General features: G+C 40.1%; 1 protein-coding gene across 1 annotated transcript; it reads right to left on the reverse strand.

Annotated features, from left to right (window-relative positions):
• Positions 1 to 249: 249 nt before the first annotated feature.
• Positions 250 to 27,570, reverse strand: arpc5lb (actin related protein 2/3 complex, subunit 5-like, b). Its single transcript, XM_051931992.1, has 4 exons — positions 27,177 to 27,570; positions 11,043 to 11,114; positions 6,052 to 6,228; positions 250 to 927 (listed from the first exon to the last, which is right to left on the reverse strand). The coding sequence occupies exons 1-4, from the start codon at positions 27,315 to 27,317 to the stop codon at positions 865 to 867; spliced, it is 453 nt and encodes a 150-aa protein (XP_051787952.1). The 5' UTR covers positions 27,318 to 27,570; the 3' UTR covers positions 250 to 864.
• Positions 27,571 to 27,640: the final 70 nt, after the last annotated feature.

Consider the following 27,640-nt stretch of genomic DNA (forward strand, 5'->3'; position numbering starts at 1 on the left):
GCTGACCAAGTCAAGAGAACATTAACCTTCTCTAATATATACTGTATATCCCACACCAAAATGAAAAGTAGACGATTGCCACCATTTATCCGGGTAGTTTGTTATTCAGACATTTACAATTTTAATGACATACACTTCCTCTTTATATTCAATCATCCCTTCCCCAACCATACAAATTTGGAAATCCCACGATCATAGCCAAGTTAAGCTGAAGAGCACACTCAACACCAAGTACAAACCTCCAGTATGGATGATCCAAAAAGCTTTATTGCAGCAGGCACTTTACAATGAAATCAATATTTAAATGATCTCCATTGTTTTATATTAAATGTACACTTCTCTGTACAAAAATGAAATATGATAACAAAAGCGCAAATCTGAATACCCCCCTACCCACCCCCCTTCCCCAAAACACACCACCTTCACTATACAGTACGTTTTATTGTACACCTGCGCCAGGGTGTACAGGCAAGTTGCTTGCACCCAATAGATAACAAGCTACCTGTCAGTTTCAACATGTTTAAAATACAGGATATGGATTTTCTTTAAAATCAAACAAACAAAAAAAAAAATTAAAATGGCAAAAGAATGTGAGGATGTGCAAGAAGTTGCATATGATAAAGAAAAATGTACAGCATTACAACAACCTTCCTTACACAATCTTGGACTTAGATGCATTCCAACACACTGTTTTCCTTTGTCCAAAATATTTAAATAATTATTATTTTTTTTACACTTCTGGAAGAATGTCTTGACATTCAGAGGATCAAGGTGGTCTTCTTCCAACTCATCTTCACGGTTACTGTGTAAATATATTTGTTTACCCAATCTTCAAAAGTCAGTCTTTAATTTTTTTTGCTTCCTTTAAACAGTCTTTCGTGCTGTTAGAACTCTTACTATGGAGCCTAATCCACCTACTGCAAATGCCTGAGAGAGAGAGAGAAAGAAATACACAAAATTAGGGTCAGTCATTCAAATATTACAATATTCATTAACACTGGATAATAGAGACTTTGCTTCTGAATCACTTTTGGGCAATATTTAATAAGATTTAGGCCTGCAGACTTCAATAACCACCTTAAGAAAATCCTATTACATAACATTTTATTGCAATCACCCATTTTTGTAATTTTGTGCTGGAACATCAATGGGGAATTAAAACTAAAACTAAAATTTTGAAGCTGCCGCTCAGATATACCAAGTGCTGAGATTATGGGACAGCCGTGCTGACGAGTCTCATTACATTCAAAACAAGTGGCCATTCCAGTGCAGAAAAGTGGGGCATGTTGTCGACCTAGCAAAGAAATTTTACTGATGAAAAATATACAGGTATATAGCCCTCCTTGAAATTACTCCATCACACAAATTCTGTGGTGTTGTTTTGATGCACAGTGGGTGTCCTCGTTTCTCTGGTGAAAAACTGTCGTCTTACCTTCTTCCACTAATACATACTCCTTCCCGTTTTTTTTGTATGAGAAGTTTCTAGTTACTTAGTGATTTACATCCAACCACCTTAGAGTTTTGCAATTTTCTGTATTATATATCCCAGTTTCTCTTTAAATATTCTGCCACCTGACTTTAGAGTCCAGTATTCATTCGGTATTAGCTAAAAGACAGGGCTGATACAGAGTACATGCATCTAGGGGGTGTTACTGAACCCATTCAAGTTAACAACGAGTAGTATCAGTGCATCCCTAGTTGTAAATGGCCATAGTTTGTGTATTAAATTGTTAACTACAAGTTGCCGACATCTGCAGCTCTTCAACAAAAAACAGCATAAACCAAGTCAACACGGATACTACATCTAAACAAAAGATCAAGTACTGCACTATCAATCAAATTCTAACCATCTAGTCTAAATGTACCAGGATCAGTTCCATTTATACGTCACAGTCAAGAGATGGGCTTTAAAACTCTGATGTGGAAGGATGTCTCTTTAAAAACATCCAACAGTCTGGGCAGGCTTTGAGATGTTGCCACCATGAAATGAAGTGACAAATGATAGTGTGCGAGACAGCAGAGACATCATACGAATTTTTCATAAACATTAAATAGGAGCAAGGCCTGTGCACACCTGAAGCAAAGCATCACTACATCCAATGCTCCAAGGAGAATTAATTTTAAGCCTGGAGAAATTTAAACATTTAAAAACTGCGGATGAATTTATTAAGTGGACATGCTTTGGGTCTTGTGTTAATCTGTGAAATCTGTCAAGGAAAGCCGTTAAACCTTCTGCGTGTCAATGCCCCAAATCACCATACGCAGGTTGCACCAGAGAAATGGGATCACTCACACTGCTCTCCGGACTGAGACATGCTATGCCAATGAAGGAGTAGTAAAGCCAGCTACAGAAAGAAGGGTGGCTTCACAAGTAAACTATTTAATTTGTATGGTGTAGCAAAGTTTTCTGAACATTATAACAAGTGTAAGGATGTTCTCGGGGATATGCTGAAAAGTAAAACCTCATTGGATGTACTGGCATGTGCTTGAAAAGGTCAGGCTCAAACCATTCTGATCATTCCATGTACTTATAATCACTGTAGTACACAGGGGTCAGCAGGAGTGCACTTGAACTGAATTAACTCCTGCTTTGTAACATTTGGGAAAAGGACATTGTTGTGTCTCTATCAATGTTTTTATTAATTTATAATTCAAGATCACCTTTAAGGAACAACTAATACAATCTGTATGCCTCATACAACTTTTTCTGCATACAGTCTATGTGTGTCTTATGAAGACATTCACATAATCCACACTTTAAAGGAAAATTGCCAATTCCCATCCAAGGATAGGATGCTAGTTAACTGTATGGCACACTAATGGGCAGCAACATTCATCCATCCATCCATTTTGGCTTATCCACTTCAGGGTCACAGTGCATTACATTTCCCCCATGCTTTTGCTTACACGTTCCAAACATCCATCCATTTTTTAAACCCACTTTCGCAGAGCATGGTCATGGGGAAGCTGAAACATATCCCAGTAAGAACCAGACGCAAGGCAGGACCAATACTTGGACAAGGCACTGGTTGAATTCAGGGTAAATCACACTCAGCCACACATCATTGCATAATCCTGATTTCTGGGGGGTATTTTTCGTACGTCGCTTAAACCATCCGAGATCAGGTGCCTCATCTTGGATGAGTTAATGCCGGTGACACTCATCCAGATAAGTCGGTTTTTGAAACGCAGCTGTGTATTAGATTAGTGTAGCTGGATCTAATCATACGAGATGAAGGCGCGCGCCCGCGCTGAGAGAAAAGCCCATATATATTGAGTCTAGAAAATATGATCAGCAAGTCTTTGATAGGCTGTAACAAAATGACGAAAGAACGGGCGCATTTTTTTTTTTCACACACGTGGCGCAAGACCTTTTATTCGAAGGACATGAAGAATTTCAAGATTTAATATGCACAAGCGGTAACACTGCAAAAGCAGCCCAAACCAGAAAAGACGGCTGGCAAAAAGTGGCCGTCAAATTAAACGCTAAGTAGTGTGCATTGTACTTACTGAATGCAGCGTTTCATTTCCTATGTGTCAGATTAATTATTATTTAATATGTCATAATTCCAGATCAAACGTGAGCACAAGGAGAACATGGGAACAGGTTAAAGTGAAGTACAAGAATATACTTCAAACTGGTAAATATTGGCATATAACTATTTAAAGAATTGTTGACATAAAGAATCATATATAATATAAAAAAACATTAATTTTAAAGCTAATAAGGAGGCAGACAAGCAAAAAACAGGTGGAGGTCCACGCGGTCCAGACCTAACCCCTGAGAAGAGTTGGCTCTGCAGCAAAATGCCCATCACCCTGTTTTTGAGGGCATTCCAGGGGGAAGCTCCTCCTCAGAACCAGGGGCAGGATGCAGTGGTCACTTCATTTCAGGTAAAGGATGGTCATTGCATACATTTGTCCTCAATGTGTGTCATAGGTATGTTCCATATAGCCCTCTTTTTTGTTGGGTCAGTTGCAGGGAATGTCATATCCCTTCAACCAGTGTCTGACCAACGAGATATTGACGAAGGTCAAATATTTGATGAAGACACTGTGTCTGATTATTCATCAGGAGGAGCGGTACATTTTCCAAATAATGTTTGATCAAACTCCACTCTGATCAGTCCCATGTGCCCCAATCACATTTGGAAATCCTGGGTAATGAGAATGTTAGGCTGATTGTGGGATTCTTTATGGAACTGTGGGTGTTTTTGCCTGTGTATTACCTACCTGCAATGGCATGAAATGCCTCTTTTATTGTCTGCACACGCAGGTGTCCAGGAAACACAATGAAAACCTGAAAGAAATGTTTCAGAGCCAAACAGACTTCACGAATTGCCTGGCAAACTGCACTTTTCGATAGCTGTTCCGCATCGCCTACAGTATATAAAAAAGTGCCGCTTGCAAGAAACCTCAAAGCAATGCATACCGTCTGTGTGGTTGTGAGAGCCCGACTTCACCGAGTTTGACTTCGAATATACGGAGCTAATAAATCTTTGAGGTACAATATTCCCCCTTGGCTAAAGCGGTATCTTTCGTACAGAATTTCCTCCGGGAGCAATAAAGGATCTTGCCGATCGCGCAAACCCCTCTCTATATGAAAATCTCTTCTTATAATTTGCGCACCAATATCAATTGGTCGCTCATTCATGAACGGCGAAGCCATGACTGGATGACTTCCACGCACCGTCACTGATCACGTGTGTAAACTAATCCTTGTTTACGCAGAACAAACCCGCTCCGAGCAGGTTTGCGGATTTGGATGTGTTGCTATGACAACACTTCCAGCAAGAGTTTCAAAAAGCCGACAGATCCAGGATCAGGGCAAATCGTCAACAATTACATCCGGCTAAGCGAGTAATCCACGTACGAAAAATACCCCCCTGGTGTCTGTACAAGTTTACCTGTATGTAAACACCCATTTCACTTTTAAAAGCACTCCCCGGTAAGTTTGTGGATAAAGCTTCAGCACTTACAATAGTGGTCGAGGGATGTATACACAAATTTTTATTTCTCCATTTTAAACTGATCCATTTTCAGTTTAACCTACTGTCAAGCTATGACTAAATGGGGGGAAAACAAGGGACTGGCCAACATTCAGAACTTTAATAATGCAACCTTAAATTGAGCAGAGTGATCAAATCAAAATAAACCCCAAGCCCTCACTTGACACTTCAGATGCAATGCAATGAGCAGTTGCCTAGGAACACAACTGACTATCAGCCTTTTGCAGTGAGAGGACACCACCGGCAAATTCTCAGAGACCAGCTGAAAACAGGTGTGTGTTTGATGAGGGAGGGGACTTGGGGGCAAAGAGGGGGGAAAAAAAAACCCCTGCACTATTTTGGGTTTAGGAAAAAAGTCTCCCGTAGAAATCTGAAGTCTGTGGCTGAATGTTGTAGATTTGAAGGTGCTGAATGAAGATTTCAGTAACCTATGTATAGTGGTAACATGGAATCACAGAGTCTCTTGATAATAGCCTCAGATAGCCCAAAGAATCTATATATCAATAAAAGTCGATGTATGTATGTGAGTGAATGTGTGTGTATATATGTATGTTCCAGCATCATTTTCGGAAAGCTGGAGCAATTTTCATGAAACTTGGTACACATGCTTCTCATTGGTCAACTAAAAATACTGTAGGGTGAAAGCAACCCTAACCCATCCCCTTCTGGGTAGGGTGGGGGGTGATCTTGCGGTCTTGTATGCATGTTATCATCCAGTTGACACTCGGAATGACCACCAGAGGGTGAACTGGAGGTGACTACCAGCATTCTTTACATTTGAGCACCACCGCGCCCCTGTTGCTTTTGAAATTAAATAGAGTTGGCTGGTTCAGAGCGTCAACTGGATGATAACATACATACAAGACTGCAAGACAAGCACATTAGTGAGTCTTCAATTTTCCTCCTGGGCAATGCTGGGTATTTCAGCTAGTATTGGATAGAACAAATGTAACAAACTGGAAAGCTCAGTTTCCTTTGTTCCTACAGACAAGAAAATGACAAAATTTAAACTAAATGTTATCTTTTATCTCTTGGAGCTTACCTTTTCATGCCACTGCAGTAAAATGGAGCTACTGTTTTCTGTCGGTTTTTCAAATCCTTTATAAATGTACTTCATCAATAAGTCAACTCCATTCTTATCTAATGATTTCACAGCTTGTTCAATCTCACTACTTTTAAAAGATGTGAGAACTTTAAGAACAATTGCCTGTGCACGTTCCTGGATGGAGATAATAAAAAGGAGAAAAAGGAGTAAAGCAACCATTTTCTGGTTGGGTAGGAGAATATGATATACAGTTAGTCATTATCCAACCCGCTATATCCTAACACAGGGTCATGGGGGTCTGCTGGAGCCAATCCCAGCCAACACAGGGCGCAAGGCAGGAACAAATCCCCGGGCAGGGCACCAGCCCACCGCAGGGGGCACACATACTAGGGACAATTTAGGATCGCCAGTGCACCAAACCTGCATATCTTTGGACTGTGACAGGAAACCGGAGCACCCAGAGGAAACCTGCATATACAGTGAAAAGCAAAATACTGGGACAATTAGGTAATAGGAGCGATTTGTTATATTTAGAAAGTACATTTTTCCTTGATTCCCCTCTTCTGCTGAACAGTTTAAAATTACAAATCAAACAATTCAGACTTGTGATTAAAGTGCACATGGCAGACTTTCATCTAGGGGAAATTACATACATTTTGGTCACACCACGTAGAAACAATACTTTTTCAACATGTTCTTCCCCATTTTAGGGCACCCCTCCTGTACTCCCAGCTGGCACGCCACAAACATTTGAAGTAATGCATTTCCGTCCTCCATGCATTACAAAATACATTCCAATAGATGGTGCACTGCTAACATTAATGCTGAGGTCTATGTGAATTCTTTGTGAATTTCCCCTTGGGATTAATAAAGTATCTATCTATGTAAGATTTCAACCCGTCTTATATGGGAACCACAGCTAGTTTACATAAAAAGGCCTAAAACGTGTTCTAGGTGAAAAGATAAAATGAGACTAAAGTACAAAAATGTGTTACATATCTCAAACAACACTGTTTATATATTAAAATAAAAAAATAGGCATTTGGGTTTAGTGTGGTACAGCGGGTCCGCAGCTTCAAAAAAAAAAAAAAGGCCAGTTTTAAATCCATAGAGCCGTGTTGCTCTCCGTGGGTGTGATTGCACAACCGCGGGGAGTAAATAAAGTAGTTGGAGCGAGTTGCACCTGCACGTGTGGGTGCGATCGTTCTCAGTTGCTTCATTGGCTTCCTGTGGCATGTGATTAAGTGCTGCGCCCACGGAGACGTGGGTGTATATATATGGGTTGGGACAAGGAAAGGGGAATTAAAAGATGGGGAGAAAAATCAAAGAAAAGAAGGAAAGAGGTTAAAAGTTGTGAAAAAGGCAGTCTTAGGAGGATCTGGCCACCTGGAAGGAGGAGACGGCACGAGCTGGGGCCCCGTGAAGAAGCGTTAGCTGTTGTACTCTAGGGGCTAGCTTGCATCCAGGTGGAGTGTGGCGAGCAAAGCAGGACCACTTCCTTGGCTTCTGAGGTGCGAGTATGTGAGCGCAAAGGAAGAAGGGAGGACAGCTGACCTTGGATGGTCTGGCCGTGATGCCTGGAGGCAACCAAGATGGAGGTCGGCCAAAAGGAGCTCGTGGCTGCTGAGTCTCCGCCGGCTACTCGAGCAATGGGTGAGCCGGGGAGCATGAGAAGGAGGTGGACAGAGATCGGAACAAGTTAGACTGCATTTTAACCTTGGATTTTAATGGATCCCCCCCCCCCCCCAACTTTTTATTGGATTTATAAATGTACTTTGTTTTTGAACATTGCACCATTGACACTTCTGTTGGTTTTACTTTTGTTTTGACTTTGCTTTAACTAAAAGCACTTGAGCACTTTTTCCACCATCCTCTGGCATCATCAGTGAATTGTCCTCATATGTCAGCTCATCTCAGTCATAACTATCGACGGTGTTGGTTCAGCAGACTCCCATATGGGAAGAGAGTCTGTAAGGGACCGGCTTCGTCACATTTAGTCCCCCAGAATTGGGACAAACGACTAGGGATGCACAAACCAGTGTGTTTCTTCGTGCTGGTCCCAAGCCCGGATAAATGGGGAGGGTTACGTCAGGAAGGGCATCTGGTGTAAAATTTTGCCAAATCAATATGCGGACAACAATACAAATTTCCATACCGGATCGGTCGAGCCCCAGGTTAACAACAACTGCCACCAGTACTGTTAGCCAATAGGATGGCGGAAATTGGGCTACTGTTGGCTGAAGAAGGAGAAGAATCAGGAAGTGCAACGAATTAGCAAGGAGGAAGGACAGCTATGAAGAGGATGAAGAATGGAAAAGCCGTTGGTCCAGATGACATACCTGTGGAAGCATGGAGGTGTTTAGGGGAGATGACAGTGGAGGTTTTAACCAGATTGTTTAATGGAATCTTGGAAAGTGAGAGGATGCCTGAGGAGTGGAGAAGAAGTGTACTGGTGCCGATATTTAAGAATAAGGGGGATGTTCAGGACTGCAGTAACTATAGGGAGATAAAACTGATGAGCCACAGGATGAAGTTATGGGAAAGAGTAGTGGAAGCTCGGTTAAGAAGTGAGGTGATGATTAGTGAGCAACAGTATGGTTTCATGCCAAGAAGAGCACCACAGATGCGATGTTTTATCTATCTATGTTTTATACATTTGTGTGAATGAGAGGGGTCAGTGGAATGGTGAGGATGCAGGGAGTAGAGCTGGTGAAGGAGTTTAAATACTTGGGATCAACAGTACAGAGTAATGGCATTGTGGAAGAGAAGTGAAAAAGAGTTCAGGCAGAGTGGAATGGGTGGAGAAGAGTGTCAGGAGTGATTTGTGACAGACTGATACCAGCAAAAGTGAAAGGGAAGGTCTACAGGACGGTAGTGAGACCAGCTATGTTATATGGGTTGGAGACGGTGGCACTGACCAGAAAGCAGGAGACAGAGCTGGAGGTAGCAGAGTTAAAGATGCTAAGATTGGCACTGGGTGTGACGAGGATGGATAGGATTAGAAATGAGGACATTAGAGGGTCAGCTCAAGTTGGACGGTTGGGAGACAAAGTTAGAGGTGAGATTGCATTGGTTTGGACATGTGCAGAGGAGAGATGCTGGGTATAATGAGAGAAGGGTAGTAAGGATTGAGCTGACAGGCAAGAGAAGAAGAGGAAGGCCTAAGAGAAGGTTTATGGAAGTGGTGAAAGAGAACATGCAGGTGATGAGTGTAACAGAAAAAGATGAAGAGGACAGAAAGATATGGAAGATGATGATCTGCTGTGGCGACCCCTAACGGGAGCAGCCAAAAGAAGAAGGAGACTAACATGTGAATTGCTAAGACGTTTCCCTTTTTATCAACAAATAAATGAGCTCAAAGTGTGCAGGGTTGGTCGCAGTCACAGTCCTTGAAGTTTGCTTTTGGAGTATGGTGTTGACAAAGGTACAAAACAAGATGACAAAGAATTGACTGTAATAGAAAAGCAGGCAATTCTGAAAATGAGATTAAAGCAAATGCCAATCAGAACCACTACTGGGCATTCCAAAATCAACTGCATGGAATATTTTGAAAAATAAACTACAGGAGGCATAGCAATGTGCAACAAGCAGGCTTTCATAGGAAGACCACATTATAGGATTAGAGCTGTGAAGAGAGCCTCAAAAATAAGACAGTCTACAGGTTCTTAGTTTCTTTGTAATGTTATGAACACCAACCAGCTACCACCTCTCTACACAAGTCAGAGGCAACCAGGATGTCATACTGCTTCCTTGGCTCTATATGAGCAGACACAAGCCCAGGGTCCAAATTCGAGACTCACTGGTGGCCAAGTGTCTGGCCTGATGGGCAGAAGCTTCCAGGAGACATGATCAAAGTGCTCTCCCAGGGCTGCTTCAAAGCTGGCTTCTCTTGGTATTCCTGCATCCATCTATGGAACATGTCCATCACAGGTCAGGACCCTGAGGTCTTTACAATGCTAATGTTAGGGTCTTTGGAGGATAAGGGCTGAGGATCTTCAAAGGTCGAGCCTTTACAATTGCAGATGCTTTAATTAGAAACACTGTTATAGGAAGCTCTTTCTTCTTTTTTACATCATCAAACAAATCTTGCAGTGGTTTCTGGCATGTTGTTATCCCTCAGGTAATTCACATGGATTCACCGTAATGCTCAGCGAATGGCAAATTCAAGTTTTGCTTATTGGGAATTTCAATTCATCCCTGAACATTTTTGATCCACAATTGGGTAAATCTGCTGATATGGAACCCGTACATACAAAGGGGCGACTGTATACATAACCAGTAAAAAGTTATACCCAGACACCAAAAGATAAAACCAAACAGTAATGTGTTTGATTGGTCTTAATTAAAGAAACAACAGACTTTCTGCCTTACTGCACTATGCAAGCACACTCCATTATAAGCAGAGGTGCAATGTGGGAATTTTTTTTTTTAATTCAGTAAAAAAAACAAAAAAAAACAGACTTTCAGAACTGTTGATCAATTATCTTAATTCTCATTTCTTTGGAGCTCACATCAAGAGAAAACAAGCAGAAAGGGCAAGTCCTTAGCAATCCCTCTGCTCTCAACAATATGCTGAAAGAGGGCCTGGTGCAGGATGGGTAACAACATGTCAAATTCAATATTCATTATCATTTTGTGATTTTTGGCAAGGGTCATGGTGACAAGAAAACCTAGTCGATTTACCTTGCCACCCTATTCAACAACTGCCTCCAGCTACACCTGTGGAAATTCCCAGATCAGCTGAAAGATACAATTCCTGTAGCAGATCCTATGTCTGCCCAATGTTAGGCATGCAAGGGCATTCCAGCTGCAAGCTCAAACCACCTTAACTGGTTCCTCTTGAACTGCAAGGGCAGAGTTTCTACTCTGATGCCCTCTCATTTTGCTAAGCTCCTGATCCTGTTCATTTTTCAATTTTTATATCCATTGCTGAATTTCACTCCTTTCTAGCTTCAGGATACACAACAGTCAGAAGGAATCTTGCCTACCTTGATTGCTTGGTTCTTGGTGTTGATTGGAGGATTCCGCAGTGCAACATGGAATGCAGACAGCATGTCTCCTGTATGGTTCCGGTTAAGGATTCACCCTGAAATTGTTTTCATTTAAACAGAATGTCGTTGAGCATCATAGATACCATCTGTGCAGAGCAACTTAAGCAAGTTAACATTACCTAACAGAACGGGGTGGGGGAGTACAAGACATCCTGGTCATAATAAAAGGCTCTTTGTGGTTTCTGATTAATGAAAATATTTAAATTTAAAAAAAGGTTGATTTAAAATTATATAGACTAGAGGTGACAGGTGAGATCACAAGTCAAAACAGCAGCAACCTTTTTGGATAATAAGCCCAACCTCACAGAAATACTTATGAGCGGTTTGTGTGCATTTATTTTATCACTAATATAGGTCACTTACAGAAATTCTTCAATGATTATGCACTAATGAGGTGATGACAGATGAGGTAGAGGGGGAGAGGAGTAAAGTGGAGAACTTGGAAAATCAGCAAAATTGAGGAACCCGTTGTTGACTTGCCCTGTACCTTACAGCCTCTACACCCAGTCACCATTAAAGGGAATGGATGTGGAGGAGGTGTACTGCTACAAGTACTTGGGGTCCACATTAATGACAGGCTAGAATGGTGTCATAACACAGAGGAACTATAGTAGAAAGGGCAGAGTAGACTTTTTTCTTTAGAAGATTAGAAAGATTTACACGAGAAAGACCTTTCAGCCCACCAAAGCTCGCTATTCCTATCCACTTAGTTCCTCTAAAATAACATCAAGTCGAGTACTGAACTGTCTACTACACTACTTGGTTACATATTCCATGTGTCTATGGTTTTCAGTGTAAACAAAAACTTCTTGCTGGGGCAAAATTTACCTTTAACAAGTTTCCAATTGTGTCCCCATGTTCTTGATAAACTCATTTTAAAGTCAGTTTCAATCCACTGGACTGATTCCCTTCATAATTTTAAACCCTTCAATCATGTCCCTTCTTAATCTTCTTTTGCTTAAACTGTAAATGATCAGCTGTTTTAATGCTTCCTCATAATTCACTCCCTGTGGCCATGAAATCAGCCTAGTCTCTTTTTTGGGCTTTATCTGGTGCTTCTTAGTCTTTTCTTAGGCGAATGTACTCCTTTACTATGGGTTGTTGAGATCCTTTACATGTTATATAACTGCGTGATACCTAGTGTGGGGTGCTAGGCTGGTGACAGGTCTTCAAGAGAGGCCCAACAAATCTGATTAAGAGGCCGTGATCTGGTATGGGATGCACTCTACAACCACTGGAGGTGGTAGTAATGGAGGACAGAATGAAGAGAAAACTGATGACAATTATGAAAAATGCTGCACATCCTCTCCCTGACACTAGCATTAACGAGTTTCAGCCAACGAATTATTCAAGTATTGGTGCTCCTTTACACCTACAGAAATACACCTTTATTATGCCTCACTGTGACTGCTCATTTTATCTTTAGCCAAGTCAAAAAAGATGATCTTTTTAGCCATTCTGGTACATTTTTAAATTGGGCTGTTTTATTATATTTATTGTGCTTCTGTAAAAAGCAAAGTTTCCTTTTTTGAACAAAAAAGTACTATCTACTTAAATAACTGCAGGAAACAAGAAAGAAAGATGCAAGAATAAAAAGGTATTAAGAAGGGCAAAGGGCAATGGTCATTTAATATTGCTCCTGGAGGGCTGTAGTGGTTGCAGGTTTTTGCTCCAACTCAATTTCTTAATAAGTCAATAATTGCTGCAAAACTTTTAGACCTCATTTTAGTGCTCTCACTTGTTAAGGTTACCCATCCTTAATTGCTTAATTTTAGTCTTAAACAGCTGTATTCCCTTTTTAAATGGTCCCTTATTAGCAATAAGATGCAAATGACAAAGGAACCAGCATTTCCCCATATATTTTCTCTCCATTTACAGGTGTGTGTGTGTGTGTGTGTGTATACATCATCAACTATCGGGTTTAACACAATATTTAGAAGGAAACTGAAGAGAAAAAAAAGTGACGGGCAGAGAATTACTCGCCTGTTTTAGGCTTCAATCTTTTTGGATTAGATCCTTGGAAATGATACAAGAATGTCTTGACATGGCAGAATGAAAACACTAAGAAGCCATTAAATTAAATAAAATCTGCTATTGGTAAGGATTGGTTTCTAATTAAGTAACTGAGATTGGAACTAAAACCTGAAGCCACTGTGGCACTCAAGGACTGATGCTGCTCACTCTGGGAATAAAACTAATGTGGCTAGAGAGAGTTAATGCCAAAAGAGAACAAACCATCCAACAGCTCCGTACACCCTAACTTAAATAATGTCAAGAACATGACTAAACCATACAGGTATAATTAAATCCAGATAATTAAAAATGTCTTGACTAAACATATTTACACTAAAAGGTCAGCAGTATATTTAAAACATCTGGATGAAAACAGATTTAGCAGCACTTACTGTCAACGATGTGCTGCAAGCAGCTCCGAAAAGCAAATGCACACAGTCAAACTATGCAGTAAATACAGAATCAAAAGTGTAGTGTGAAAGGGCAACTATTTGCTTTAGAAGTATACAGACATGTGCAGTTGGTCATGTAATTATAAATTTCATAGAATATTTACAACCCTGACCCACCTCCAATCATGGATGCAGAATCATTAAGAATTAAAATAAGCAAAAATGAATATTACAAACATACACTAAGGATATTCCAAGTGTCCACACCCGAATGCCCAAATTGTAACTGTTGAAATCTGGGAAATCATTTCAATTTTTCCACTGTCAATGAAAATGTGTACCTTAAGTGTAGAACAGATTGGTTCAGAGAAAAGGGAAAAACACAAAACACACCCTTCTTTGGCTGTGTATTCAGAGCCTTTCTATGTGGGGTTGTAACCAAGTTCAGATTTAGCCAACCACATTCTAAATCCCGTCTCAAAGTGATTTACTGTCATTTGAAAGCAAATGAAGATACTTTGATTGGCCATAAGTAAAATCACCGTGTCCTGTCAAACTCCTCCACGAGTTTCTCTTCTTTGTTTTGTACAGAGATGGCCCATGAGGAGCCGACAAGAAACCTATAGGATTGTGTTGTTAAAAAGGTTAAAGGGCATATGTGATGCTTCTGAAATTATTCTGTATCACAGAACACCATGAATACCAACCACTGTTAAAGGACTAATGTAAATATGGCACCAGCAGAGTACTGAAATGATCAGCGTGTCAGACTAGGCATAAAGAAAAAGTAGTGAGTCTATCAGAAGGTCAACTTCAAGAGTTTATGGCAGTAATTGATTGCAGTTACTGCAAATTCTGTACACTTAATGATTGTTTGACTTTTTTTTTTTCACCATTGTTTATTTGTTCTATGCCTTTATTTCATGAAACATTAAGACATTAAACTGCATGCACTTCCATAAAAACTGAGGGGTTCTAAAACTTTTGACCAGCAGTGTACTATTGGGTTACATGTACTGTATTATATGTTCTACTGTGATTTGTGCTGTGTATTACAGTAATCCCTCCTCCATCGCGGGGGTTGCATTCCAGAGCCACACGCGAAATAAGAAAATTCGCGAAGTAGAAACCATATGTTTATATGGTTAGTTTTATATTGTCATGCTTGGGTCACAGATTTGCGCAGAAACACAGGAGGTTGTAGAGAGACAGGAACGTTATTCAAACACTGCAAACAAACATTTGTCTCTTTTTCAAAAGTTTAAACTGTGCTCCATGACAAGACAGAAATGACAGTTCCGTCTCACAATTAAAAGAATGCAAACATATCTTCCTCTTCAAAGGAGTGCGCGTCAGGAGCACAGTCTGTCAGAAAGACAGAGGAAAGCAAACAAATCAATAGGGCTGTTTGGCTTTTAAGTATGCGAAGCACCGCCGGTACGAGAGAGAGAGAGAGAGAGAGAGAGAGAGAGAGAGAGAGAAAAACAAACCGCCAAAAATCAATACGTGCCCTTCGAGCTTTTAAGTATGCGAAGCACCATGCAGCATGTCGCTTCAGGAAGCAGCTGCACAGAAGATAGCAACGTGAAGATAATCTTTCAGCATTTTTATTTTTAGACGAGCGTCCGTATCGTCTAGCTGTGCGAACAACACCCCTGCTCACACCCTCTACATCAGGATCAGAGAAAGTCAGCGCAAGAGAGAGAGAGAGAAAAGTAAGTTGGGTAGCTTCTCAGCCATCTGCCAATAGCGTCCCTTGTATGAAATCAACTGGGCAAACCAACTGAGGAAGCATGTACCAGAAATTAAAAGACCCATTGTCCGCAGAAACCCGCGAAGCAGCGAAAAATCCGCGATATATATTTAAATATGCTTACATATAAAATCCGCGATGGAGTGAAGCCGCGAAAGGCGAAGCGCGATATAGCGAGGGATCACTGTATATGTATTACAATCCACTGGACCGATTCCCTTCATAGTTTTAAACACTTTAAATCATATGGTTGTGTCACTACAAATAAGATTTACTTTTATTTGCACTCTACAAATACTCCTATGTCTTTGCATCGCATTTTTTCTGAAGCTAAATACAGTGGGAAGAGGGGCTTTGATCAAATGCAAATGCTGTATTTTATTCTAATAACTTGATTACTGCTGAAAATTCACTCCTGTATTAACTGTGTGTTACAATATTTTGGTGCCAATACATGAAATGGCAAGAATACAAGTAAATAATAAAGATGTAATTAAGTAGTGATCATTTTAAACCACATTACTTTCACATTATGCAAGTTAAATGCCACGTATTGAACATACTCTGGTGCAAAATGAAGACACTTTACACTTCAACACACTGATACTATTACAAGAATTTATCATCATCAGGCATTCAAAACACAACGACGACAGTTTCACTTATCTCAAACTGAATGCCAAAACCCCAACAAAATGAAGGACAACTGCAATACAGATAGGTAGAGTTTATACACTACTTTCACAAGGGAGAAAAAAATAAAAACGCAATTCCTAAGTAAAGAAACACTGTGACCTACTTATTTTGCTTGGAATATTCTACTGATAATTGGCAAATAGACTGCATGTTTTAGAGTGAAAACAGTGACAGCATCAGGAGTCTTGATAAAGCAGTACTTAATTTAATTAAACGAGTCACTATGTCACAGATGTAATTGTCCTGCATTATACAGGATTGCAAGCAGTCACACTTAGCAGCAATAGAGCTAATCAAAAAGAAATACTGTTAACTGCCACGACAGGCAGAATGATTTAAACAGCTTGCATAAGTTGCCTATTGACGGTATTTTTTCCAGTTTTAAATTAGTTTTGCATAAAGCAGTGGAAAATGAGTCACAGGCCAAGATGCGTGTACTCTGCAGACATCCAAGAATTCCAGCATACTGCTGGCCATTAAGACTCTGCGGCTGTAACATTTGGTTTAATCTTGCAAGCTGAACAAATCTGTCTTTGCAAAGAAATGCAAGAGGAAAATGTCCTCTATGTAGAAGGAAACAAATTATTCAGGAGGCGACCTACAATTACACCTATTTTTTTTTTACCTGCTCAAGGCTGCATTAAGTAAGCACCTACTCTGGTAGAACTGGGCACCAAGTGAGAACATATCCTGGATTAGTCACCACTCCATCACATGAAGCCAATTTAAAATTCAACAACTGGTCTAACATGTGGGAGAAAAATCCACACCAACATGAGTAAACATAAAAAAGCATGACACCTGCAATGCCCAGACTATGATTTGAACCAAGGATCCTACAGCTGCTCCATACACATACAGCAGCCAGATCTTCTCAAGTACAAACAATTATGGGGATGTTACATGCTGCACAAAAGCAAGCTCCCTGTGCCATCATAAAACCTGGAAATTGACCTATCAAAATATATAAAATGTATAAAACAAAGAAAAATTAAACAGATTCTTCCACCATTAGGATAAACACCAATGCACTTTTAAGAATGATGCACACCAGTGGTTCTCAAAACCAGTCCTGGAGACCCCACACAGCTTAAGGCTTATGTTCCAACCAGTTCCACAATCTGTGAGCCATTTAGCTTCCAACTGATCTTGCTGGAACAAAACCCTGAAGCCAAATGGGGTTCAGTGACTAAACAAATATAAAAGGAGAAGCCTTATCATGATGAAGCACTAGAACAAGAATGAGTTAATACTTCTGCAGATTACAAAAAAACAAAAACACAACCCACACACTTTACACAGAGGGTCATAACTGAAAATGAATAATGTTATTTTCTAACCCGTTTAATCCAGACCAGGTTTGCGCTGGGGGATGCAGCTGGAGCATATCCCAGCTAGCATATACAGTGGGTTGAAAAAGTATTCAACCCCCTAGACAAAGTTTACATTTCCTGTAATATTTATCTTTGAAAATGCATCTTCAGTTTCATACTGTTACATATAAATGAGGTCCTCTTGCACAATAAATTTTCACTAAAAAAAATCCTGAAAATCAAATTATGCTGCAACGATAAAGAACATCAGTGAGATCTGCTGTTGCATAAGTATTCAACCCCTAATAGCTTGGAGACTGTATGATTGTTAACGAGGCAATAAGGGTAATGAAAACAGGCGTAAACAATCAAGCAATTAACCCTCTAGCTTGCTGACTGGTCTATAAGTGATTATTTCGGCAAGGTCTTAGGAACATACAACTGAGAAATCAGTACAAGTGGCTCATTTGGTGAAACCTCAAAAAAAAATGACAAAAATGAAAACAAGGGAACTTTCGAATAACCCGAGAATCGCTGTGATTAAGAAGTTTAAAAATGGCAATGGTGCCAAGAAGATTGCCAAGCTCCTTAGCCTCAGTGGGTCCACTGTAAAGGCCATCATAGCGAAGTGGAAGACAACTGGAAGCATAGTGGACCAGCCTAGGTCAGGCCGCCCTGCTAAAATAACAAAGAAAACGTCAAGAACACTAGTCAGAGAAGAAAGAGCAAATCCTAAGGCGACTCTCGGTATCTGCTGCTGGAGTGGATGTGCACAAGACTACAATATCTGTTTAAAATTGTCCAAAATGTTTCCAGGGCAAAATCCAACCTGCGAATGCTGCAATCAAGTTCCAGCCTCACTGGGTCACGTTTTGGGCCTGCACCAAATTAATATCATTCTGAACAAAAATGTTTAAGTGCCTTTCAGACAGCCTTGGTGTCCCAATCCCTCCTAACCCATTAAGTACTTCCATGAGAAGGACAAACTGATCGCCTTTACTATACTATTGGCATGTAGACTTGTCTTGCTAAACTGGAAGAATCCTAACTCTTCTCTTTTAAGTCAGTGGGTAACTGATGTTTTATGCTATTTGAAATGGGAAAAAATCAAATTCGCACTTAGAGGATCTGTGCAGAACTTTTTCAAAACCTGGCAGGATCTAATCAATAACATTTTAGATTTAAGCTCTTAAAGCACCGAGGAAGCAGATTCCCTTCCCATTTCTTTTTCTTCTCCATTTATCTTTATCCGCTTATTAAACTTATCAATGTACTTATTTTTACTAGCTTTAAGTTTTACTCTGTTGGCCATGCTCTCTTTCTCGGGGGTGGGGGTTGATTTGTTTTCAATCCTATTTTTTGTAAAAATTGATCTATTTGTATGGAATGATTACAATAAAATCAATAAAATTTAAGACTACAATATCAAAGGTTTTGCACAGAGAGGGGCTGTGTGGCAGAGTTGTCAGAAAAAAAGACACTACTAAAAAAGATGTCCTCTGAAAGCTCGATTAGAATTCGCTAATAGACATCTTGACAAGAGTCCTGCATTCTGGAGTCATGTACTTGACATTGAACTTTTTGGCCTCAACACAAGGGCATTTGTCTGGGGGATGGTATGGACTGCTAATGATCTGGCAAACACCATACCTACCACCAAGCATGGTGGGGGAAGCATCATGCTTTGGGGTTGCTTCTCTAGAGCAGGCACCCTTATCCGTACTGAAGGAAGAATGGATAGTAAAAAGTAAATCCAAATTTTGGAAGAAAGCCTTCAAACCTCAGCCATGAAACTGGGACTCGGACTGCCACTTTCAGCAGGACAATGACCCAAAACACTGTGCAAAAGTAACCAAAGCATGGTTTGACAAAATGAAGATTCAGGTTTTGCAGTGACCTAGCCAGAGTCCGGATCTGAATCGGATTGAAAATTTGTGGCGTCATCTCAAAATTGCAGTTCACAAACGAATGCCTTCAATCTTTGCCCAGTTGGAGCAGTTCTGCAAGGAATGGGGAAACTGCCTCCATCCACATGTGCTAAGCTTGTAGATGGCTATCCAAAGCAATTGCAAGTAGTTATTTTACTACTACAACAACATACCAGTAACTAAACTAAAACATAAAAAATAATCATTTTAAAACTGTCAGTACAAAATGAATGCTCTGCCTGAAAAACCCTTTAGTAGCTGTGTAATGTGACAGGGCCTGAAGTAACCATTCAATGTAGATGTACGAAAATGAAGGCAGTGCAGTGGTCAGCATTGTAATCACACAAATCCATGGGATAGGGTTTGAATCACACCCCAGCTACTTCTTGTTTCTGTCTTTATTTCCAGGGTCTACCTGGACTTTCCTCTAAAATTGTAATTGTCTTGTTCTGGATTCTATTGGGAAAGGCTCAGATGCACTTCAAAAGCAAAAAAAAAATCTGAAAACCAATTAAATTAGCATGCTTAAACATCTACAACATCTAAACTCAGGGAATCTAAACTTAACCACCTCTTCAGCTGCTTTTTTGTTTTAAACTAGGGGGCTCTGCCCCCTGCTCGCTTTGCTCACCCACCCCCGGGTTTGGTTTCGCGGATAAACAATTTAAAGTGATTGCTATTTTCACGGGAATTGTTACATATGCATTATTTTCACTTTAAACTTTATAACTTTTGTAAAAACAATATTTGTCCTTAATTTCCTGCCCCGGGCGTGGTTAAATCTCTTTCTTGCGGGACGTATAACGCTGCTCGCGTTGTGAAGGGGGGTCCTGAACACATGCTAAAGAGATGCGGTCGGTTGAGCTGCTGTCTTGCTGCGTGTTCTGCTTGTCGTGCTTTGTGTCAATCATTTAAAAGCCTGTACAGCAGCTGTCTTTTTGGCACTTTGCGTGTCGGCTGCTTGCGTTGTGAAGGGGGGGGGGGATTTGGTTTAAGAGGGCTAAACGCATGCTAAGGAGATGCGCTCAGATCATCTGCTGGCTTGTTGCGTGTTCTGCTTCTCGTAGTTTTAAGAGCTCGGAGCACCTGAAGTGTGCCTGTTAAGTTAGATGTCTGTGAACTTGCTTTAAATTGTTTGTAAGTAGGGCGTTACGTGCTTCCTAAGGTTGTAATGTGTAGTCTCGTGTGTCGTCAAAGTGTCTCTCCGAGATGATCAGGTCTCGATTGCTTTGCTCAACCCCCTGGGAGGCGCGCTACACTCCTAACACTTCGCATCTCTCCCGCTCGCATTGGGAGAAGTGGACGGAAAAGCTACTGGCTTTGTGCTGCTTCTGCTGAGGTGAGTGTTCTGCTTGTCGCGCTGTGCGTCAATCATTTAAAAGCCTGTACAGCAGCTGTCGTCCTGTCTCACTGCCTTGTCTCTCACGAGACGTCAAATTGTCTTCCGAGAAGATCATGTCTCGTCTCCCTGCCAAGACTTTTATTTATTTATTTATTTTTTATAATAGATGACATTCTAAAGTGGAAGCCACATTCAACCTTTAAGGCTGAACAAGATTCCCCATTTCTATTTTCACATTTTATAGGTAACGGACTGTTGGAAAACAAAAAAAAAAAAAAAAAAATCACATAAGCAAGTATTTATCACCATGTACTTCAATTATTAGATAATTAATTCTTCTACAGTTCAAAACTTGTAAAGTTCCTTGGAATACAATTTAATATATAAAGTGTTAAGAATACATACTGGCATTCATTTTTTTTTTTTTTTAATAATAGACCTCAGTCTGTAATTGACTTTGTTAGACATGCGTAATACAACATGTACTGTACTGTTTAAAAGAGACAAGCCAGTTTAGAGGTTACAACTCGATGCAATGGCACAACGTTTAGCACAAAAAATTGCTAATACAGGTAATGACTTGGCTCATTCTGAACCTACTTAAACAGTTTTCCATTAGTTGATACATGGTTAGCACTGCTGCCTCTGAGCTCCAGATTTCTGGGTTAAAATCCCAGACACTTTGTGGGTTTGTCTCCAATATTCCAAAACATTAGGTTAATCAGTGGCTCTTATGTACTACAGAAATAAATGTCTGTAGTAAACTTTGCCAGATTTGTGAATCACAGTCACTGATGTCATTGCTGCACTCTTACAAACTGCATGACTAAATCACCGCTCATGTCACATTTACTGCCCAAATGTCAATGTTGCTCCTTTTCTCTTATAGCCATACAAAGGGTTAACATTTGCAGCGAGTTCTGCAAAAGTCTCTGCCATTTAATTCTATCCCCCCTCCAGTGGTATTGTAATCATTTATATTTATACACCTATCAGCTACAAAATTAACAACACTGACAGAGGAGGTGAACAACATTGGTTATCTCGTTCCAACGGCAGTTATCAAGGGGTGGCTTATAGGCAGCAAGAGAACAGTCAATTCTTGAAGGTGATGTGTTAGAAGCAGTGGAAAAAAGGGCAAGCACAAGGATCTGAGCGACTCTGACCTTGTGTGAGGGCTAGACAGTGAGTTCAAAGCATCTTCATGAGAGCAGGTTTTGTGGGGTGTTCCCTGTATGCAGATGTTCATACCCACCAAAAGTGGCACAAGTAAAGACATTGAGGATAACTTAAGTAAAATTAGTAACGTGCATACAAAAGCAGATTTAACAGATGTGTTCTTCTAAGATCCCTTAGAAACATGTTCCTTCTATCACAGCATGTTTGATCAGTTTTTCAATTTAAGAGGGAAAAACAATAAGAACTGGAATTTTGAAATTTCTGGGGGAAAATAATCCAACCATGACCAATTTAAAAGGATTAACGTAAATAAAAAGGACCAAAAAGGAGGAGATTGAAGAAATCCAAATGGATTTTCTCCAATGTCCTAAAAACATCTGTTAGGTTAACTGATGAGTATAAATTGGCTTGACACGAGTGACTGTGGAGAATGTGTGCAAAACTGCACAAACGTGCCTTGTGGCAGACTACTGGCCCATTCAGCTTGGTTTCCGCCTTGTGCCAACAACAGCATTTATTTATATAGCACATTTTCATACAAAAAAATAGCTCAAAGTGCTTGTAAATGTAAATGCTACACTAACCCCCCGTGACCCTGAACTGGATAAGCTGGTTAGAAAATGGACGATGGATCACAAAAGACAATTAACTTGTTCAACAGGTTAAGAGAACTTGTTTAACAAATCCCTGGATCTATAAAAATGTGCTTTAGCAAAATATTCAGCATAAGGATACTGTTAAAAACATCTAGAGGGCAGATTCTTCTGCACGTTGAGACCCACTGATGCAATACGTAATACATTTGGTATTATTTAGGAGAATCTAGGGCTGGCGAGCTTGCCTGGTTTAATTGACTGTTCCCATCACAACTGTTCTTAGGTCACCCCCCAAAAAAGTACTTTGACAAAAATAGTCATACAGCATATAAATTAAAATATTCCAATTATACTCTGTCAAAAAGCAACAAGCCCTGTTCTGACAAACTGATAAAATAAAAATAAGTGTTCCTTAGAATAGGCAAACAACTCATTCCGATTTGATTCCTGCCTTTTGCTTACTGCTTCCAGAATAGGCCCCAACCCACTTTGGCAAACAATTAAATTCAATAATACATTTCAACTTCAGAATGAACAGCTGCACCAAAAAGTCAGCGCTCACGAGATCCACAAGATTCCTGCCATAATGTGCATCAACATATCAAAAGTTGTACAAATACTACCGCACATTTACCTGAAACCACTAACCACCAAACTGTCAAACATCCTGATGATGCAAAAAGCATGTCAGTTTGAAGGTCAATTTTGTGCTTTGTTCTGAATGTTAGTTTTTAGGATTTTTTTTTTTTTTTTGACAAGCAGTGCACAACAGAGGTTGCAGTTTATTGCACACTATAAATTTCTAAACATTGGCAATTCTCTTTTGAATAGCTTACACCACTACTCAATCCTCACAAATCTAAGTAGAGCTTCCAGCATGACGTGAGCATGTCCTCATTGGCACATGGCCTAAAGCAGCATGCTGTATGTAGATCAAAATCGATTCAGATTTACGTAGCAACAGTGTTTAAAGACTCAAAATTATTTTGGTCCAGTTTAATGATCAAACACCCATTCCCACCCGTTGTACTAGAATTGCATTTCACATCCTAAAGTTGGTGAAGCTGAAATGTGAGATTCTTTAGAATTACATGAGTATAGAGCCAGAATGAGTTCAACATTTCTACTTCATTTAAATCTGTGCTAACCGTGTCATAGCCAATACACCATACAACAAACGAAGGGCTAATACAATGCACATGCTCTTGGGAAGCAACGAGCCAGCAACAGAAGTGACAGTTAAGTGCTACAACTTACTGGGTAATTAGCAGGCAAACTAGTTCATATTCTGGGGTGATGACCCCTTCTTGTAAATGGGGGGGGGGGGGGGCACTACAAAAAAAAAAACAGAGGGATACTGACAAATAAGAAATTATAAAGAAGCTAATATTTCTTAAAACACAGTTTAGGTTTACTTTTAATGCTATATATCTAACTATTTAATACACTACTGTGGCTGTCAGTTTGTCGGTCCAGGATTTTAAATCACCTGTAGCTTGCAAACCGTTTGACCTATTGACCTGAAATTTGATACACATATACCACATGATATCTACTATCCGCTTTCAGGGTAATAATTGACCTTCAAGGTTATTCCTCTTTTTGTTTTTATTTTATAGTAGAATCAACTCTTGGCAGCAGCCAGCAGGGAGGCCATGCGGTGCATTCGTATGGGGTGCTGTTCTTATCCCTACCACCTTTGTGCAGTGCCCCGTTATTGTGTATGTATGTATGGTCAGTGTGTGCATCTGCAGTCCTCAGTGTAATTTGAATGGTCAGTCTGGATTTGGTGATGCACTCAAAAAGAGAAAGTGTGTGTATGAGGCACATGAGGAGGACTAATGGCCAGGCTGAGCGTGGACAGGAGCCAAGCAAGGCATATCAAAATTACAGCCTGAGAAGCAGGTTTTACAGGAACCCATTTGAGAGGGGGAGTACTGGTCAAGAGACGCACGAAGATGCTGAAGAAAGGCACTAAGGGCACAAGTACAGCAACCAGATATCCAATACTTTAAAATGTATTCTATTACCTAGTACTGTACATAAACAGCTAACTACTGTAGTCTTTGCTACAGTGTGATGCATGAAAAAGTGGCTGCGTGCAAGGAAAGGAGCCTCACCCTGTGTGTGTTTTTTTTTTTTTTTGATTAAGCAGCATTCACAGTCAGGTCACTGTGCACATTGTTAGTTCTGCAACTGTATCTCCGATCCTGCTGGATAGAAAATGACCCACATTCTTTGGTAAAGCACATTACGGTTATGGAGCTGTATGCTCAAACTTTGTCCTTCAGGTTGACCCATGTGGGATTTGTGGAACAATATAACAGGGAAACCTCATGAAAAACTCACAATACAACACATGGTTAAAAAATTGGATAATACTGTTTCCATGAGCAATGCACCAATACAAAAAAAAAAACAACATGGAATGATCAATAGAGTACTTCCATATAAATTACACTAAAGCAATACTATACTATAATACAACTGGTAGAACTGTACAATAATATACAAAACTGCATTAACTTATGTACACAAAGTAAAATGAACATGAAATTGAATCAAATGAACATTAATATATCATTTGAAACTAAACAAATTTGGTTCAAAGGATGTAAACAAGCTGCTTACATGGACAGATTGGTACGGGGATGGCTTAATGACTCATCCACCTTCTACAGATCTACTAGAGGTGTGGGTGTGTGTTGGTTCTTTTCTTTCTCTTCACCATCCAGCATAAGCTTGGAAGGCCAAGCAAGCAGTCAGACAGCCTCACTTATAAATTTCTTTGCATGTACGTGTATATGCGCACATGAATTTATAAAAATTACATATCCCAAAGATTACTTGTGCATAAATTTTGCAAATCAATGTGCCTGGTCCCATGACTAAATGGAGCAGAATGTGAAAACTCAATTTAAACAATTTGATGCAATTATAATTAGATTATAAAAAGTACTAAATCAAAAACAATAGGCCTTGAACCAGTAACAAGGGAAAAATTAAGCAATTTGTTTGAAGAAGATAGGTCAATTTTTCAGAAAGTATTGTTGTAGATGGGTCTTAGTGTTCATGGTAGAGATCTAAGAAATTGCTTGTTCTAAAATGTCCTCTTTTTGCTGGGATGTAGGCATGCAGGAGTTCCACACAATGCAAAAGACAGCATTATTTCCAGACCAAAATTGTAATTTTAAGAGGTGTAAATCAATTTTGATTTTCCATAGACACATGCATGCATGCAAATATTGACACCACGCTAAAAAAAATCAAAAAAAAAAATCAACATTTCTCAAAAGTTTGGAACATCGTAGAATCAGAACTTAACTAGATTGTGAATTTCTGACTACATCACCACACTTACATGCAACAGAGACTGTTGCCAACCCTGCAGATTGCATAAAAAGAAGTCCAATTAAGTCAATGCAGACATGTCAACATGTACTCCAGGATTACTTGTCTACTTTTTCATATGCCAACTGGTAACTCTGAAATAGTAAACATGAAATGGCCAAATCCTCTTAATCCAGTTTATGGGTGAAGAAGAACAGGGTGTGTCCTGACAGCATAATGTGAAAGACAGGAACCTTTCCTGATTGGATTACTACTCAGTCACACATCCATACCAGGTGAAACTGCCTATTAACCTCACACACAGGGATTTTGGTGGAAAACCTACAAACACCATACAGACAACAACCAGGCATAATGTCACTTTAAAGCCAAGTTTTTACAACAAGCTATTTAGAAGAAATGCTTGGATAAAAACACTTCAGCGTAAGAATGCAAGTATATGAATATCTGAGCACTTTCTGCAATTATACTTGTATTTATTTACTTAATATAAAATTCAACACTTGACAAGTGCATCCAATCTGCAATTACTCTTACTCAAATTTTTGTTGGGCTAAGGTAAAGCTTCAAATTTCCCTTTAGGACCAAATAAAGTATATCTGTAAAATGCAAGACTAGCACGTTTTCATGCTGTTGCGTAGTACTTACAAATTGTTTTTTGTAGGGTGCACAAAACATTTAAAGCATTTAACCATAGTATTTATCATCCAAAATAGTTTCCACACGCCATTTATTATTGGCCACATAGCGCACTTCCTACGCCAAAGTGGGTAAGTGGGCTTTGACAGAAGTTGCCCAAAACTGACAAAAGTAAAATCTCACAAAAAAATTATTTTTGCACACAGAAAAATGCATCTACCATGTTAATGAGGAATGGAGGTGAAGTAGCACACTGGAAAAATCATCTGAGCTGTACGCTACTAGGGAAACGTCGGTTTGCATAAGATCTGTTGGACTAAATCGGTTTTCGGTCTGTTCATTACACGGGCTAAAATTAAAACACCTGGCTATATAGTTTAGGCTAATTTCTATCTGTTAAATGGGAAAAAAAGTGACATCTAAGGCAACTCCTTGTTAGCATAAAGGTATCATTAACAAAATAATGAGAAATCAAAGTAAAATTATTTTTAATAATATCGTAATATGATCACTTAAATCGTGCAAAAAGTCCGAAATCTGAAACTCATTCGAAATGGTGTAACTAGACAAGTCAAATAATTCGGGCTGCTGAACCATATGGAAGGGTTTTTATAAGCCAGCAGCATTGAAGATGACAGTTAACAAGGTCGCAGTGAACACTCCTTTAAAACCTTGCTGCATTTTCTGCAAATCACTACCTTGCACTATCTCTAGAAGAAAAAAAAGAACGAACGAAAAAAAAAAGGCCAGGGGTCGCACTATATGCCGTTTTAATGCCGCGCAACCGCCACGAGAAACCGGACCACGACGTCCTGAAACTTCGCTCTGTGCCGGGCGCGAGCGCAGCACAGCGGTTCACTTTAAGGATATTGCCTGATGAGGTTGTCCACCTCGGCCTCGTCCGGCCCTTGCTGTTCGGCCGCCTCCTCCTGTTCATCGACAAATTTGTTCTCGTCGTACTCGTCGATGTCCACCTTCCGGAAGCGCGACGACAGCGTGTTCTTTGCCATCAGGGCACTCGGAGTGCTTTCGGCTCCTTCGTGTCGTTCGGCTCTAGCACGCCCACACTCTTCAGCTATACACGGCACCTCCGGCTTTTAATCGCTCGACTCTGACAGCAACAGCAGCAGCAGCCCCGCAGCTTGCCGGCTCTCCGTCACTCTGACCCTCCCTCCTGCTCGCCTCCTCGGAGAATATGGCTAGAGAATGTTTCAGACAGCAGGCTCGAGACGATCAGCCCCGCCTTTGCTTCCGTCCCTTGCAGTAGCAATGTACCATGGGAATATTTTGAACTTCCGGTGACGTAATTCTCTCTTTTTATTCTGTTATTCTG

Source organism: Erpetoichthys calabaricus, chromosome 9 (assembly GCF_900747795.2).
Source record: "Erpetoichthys calabaricus chromosome 9, fErpCal1.3, whole genome shotgun sequence".
NCBI classification, from domain to species: Eukaryota; Metazoa; Chordata; class Cladistia; order Polypteriformes; family Polypteridae; genus Erpetoichthys; species Erpetoichthys calabaricus.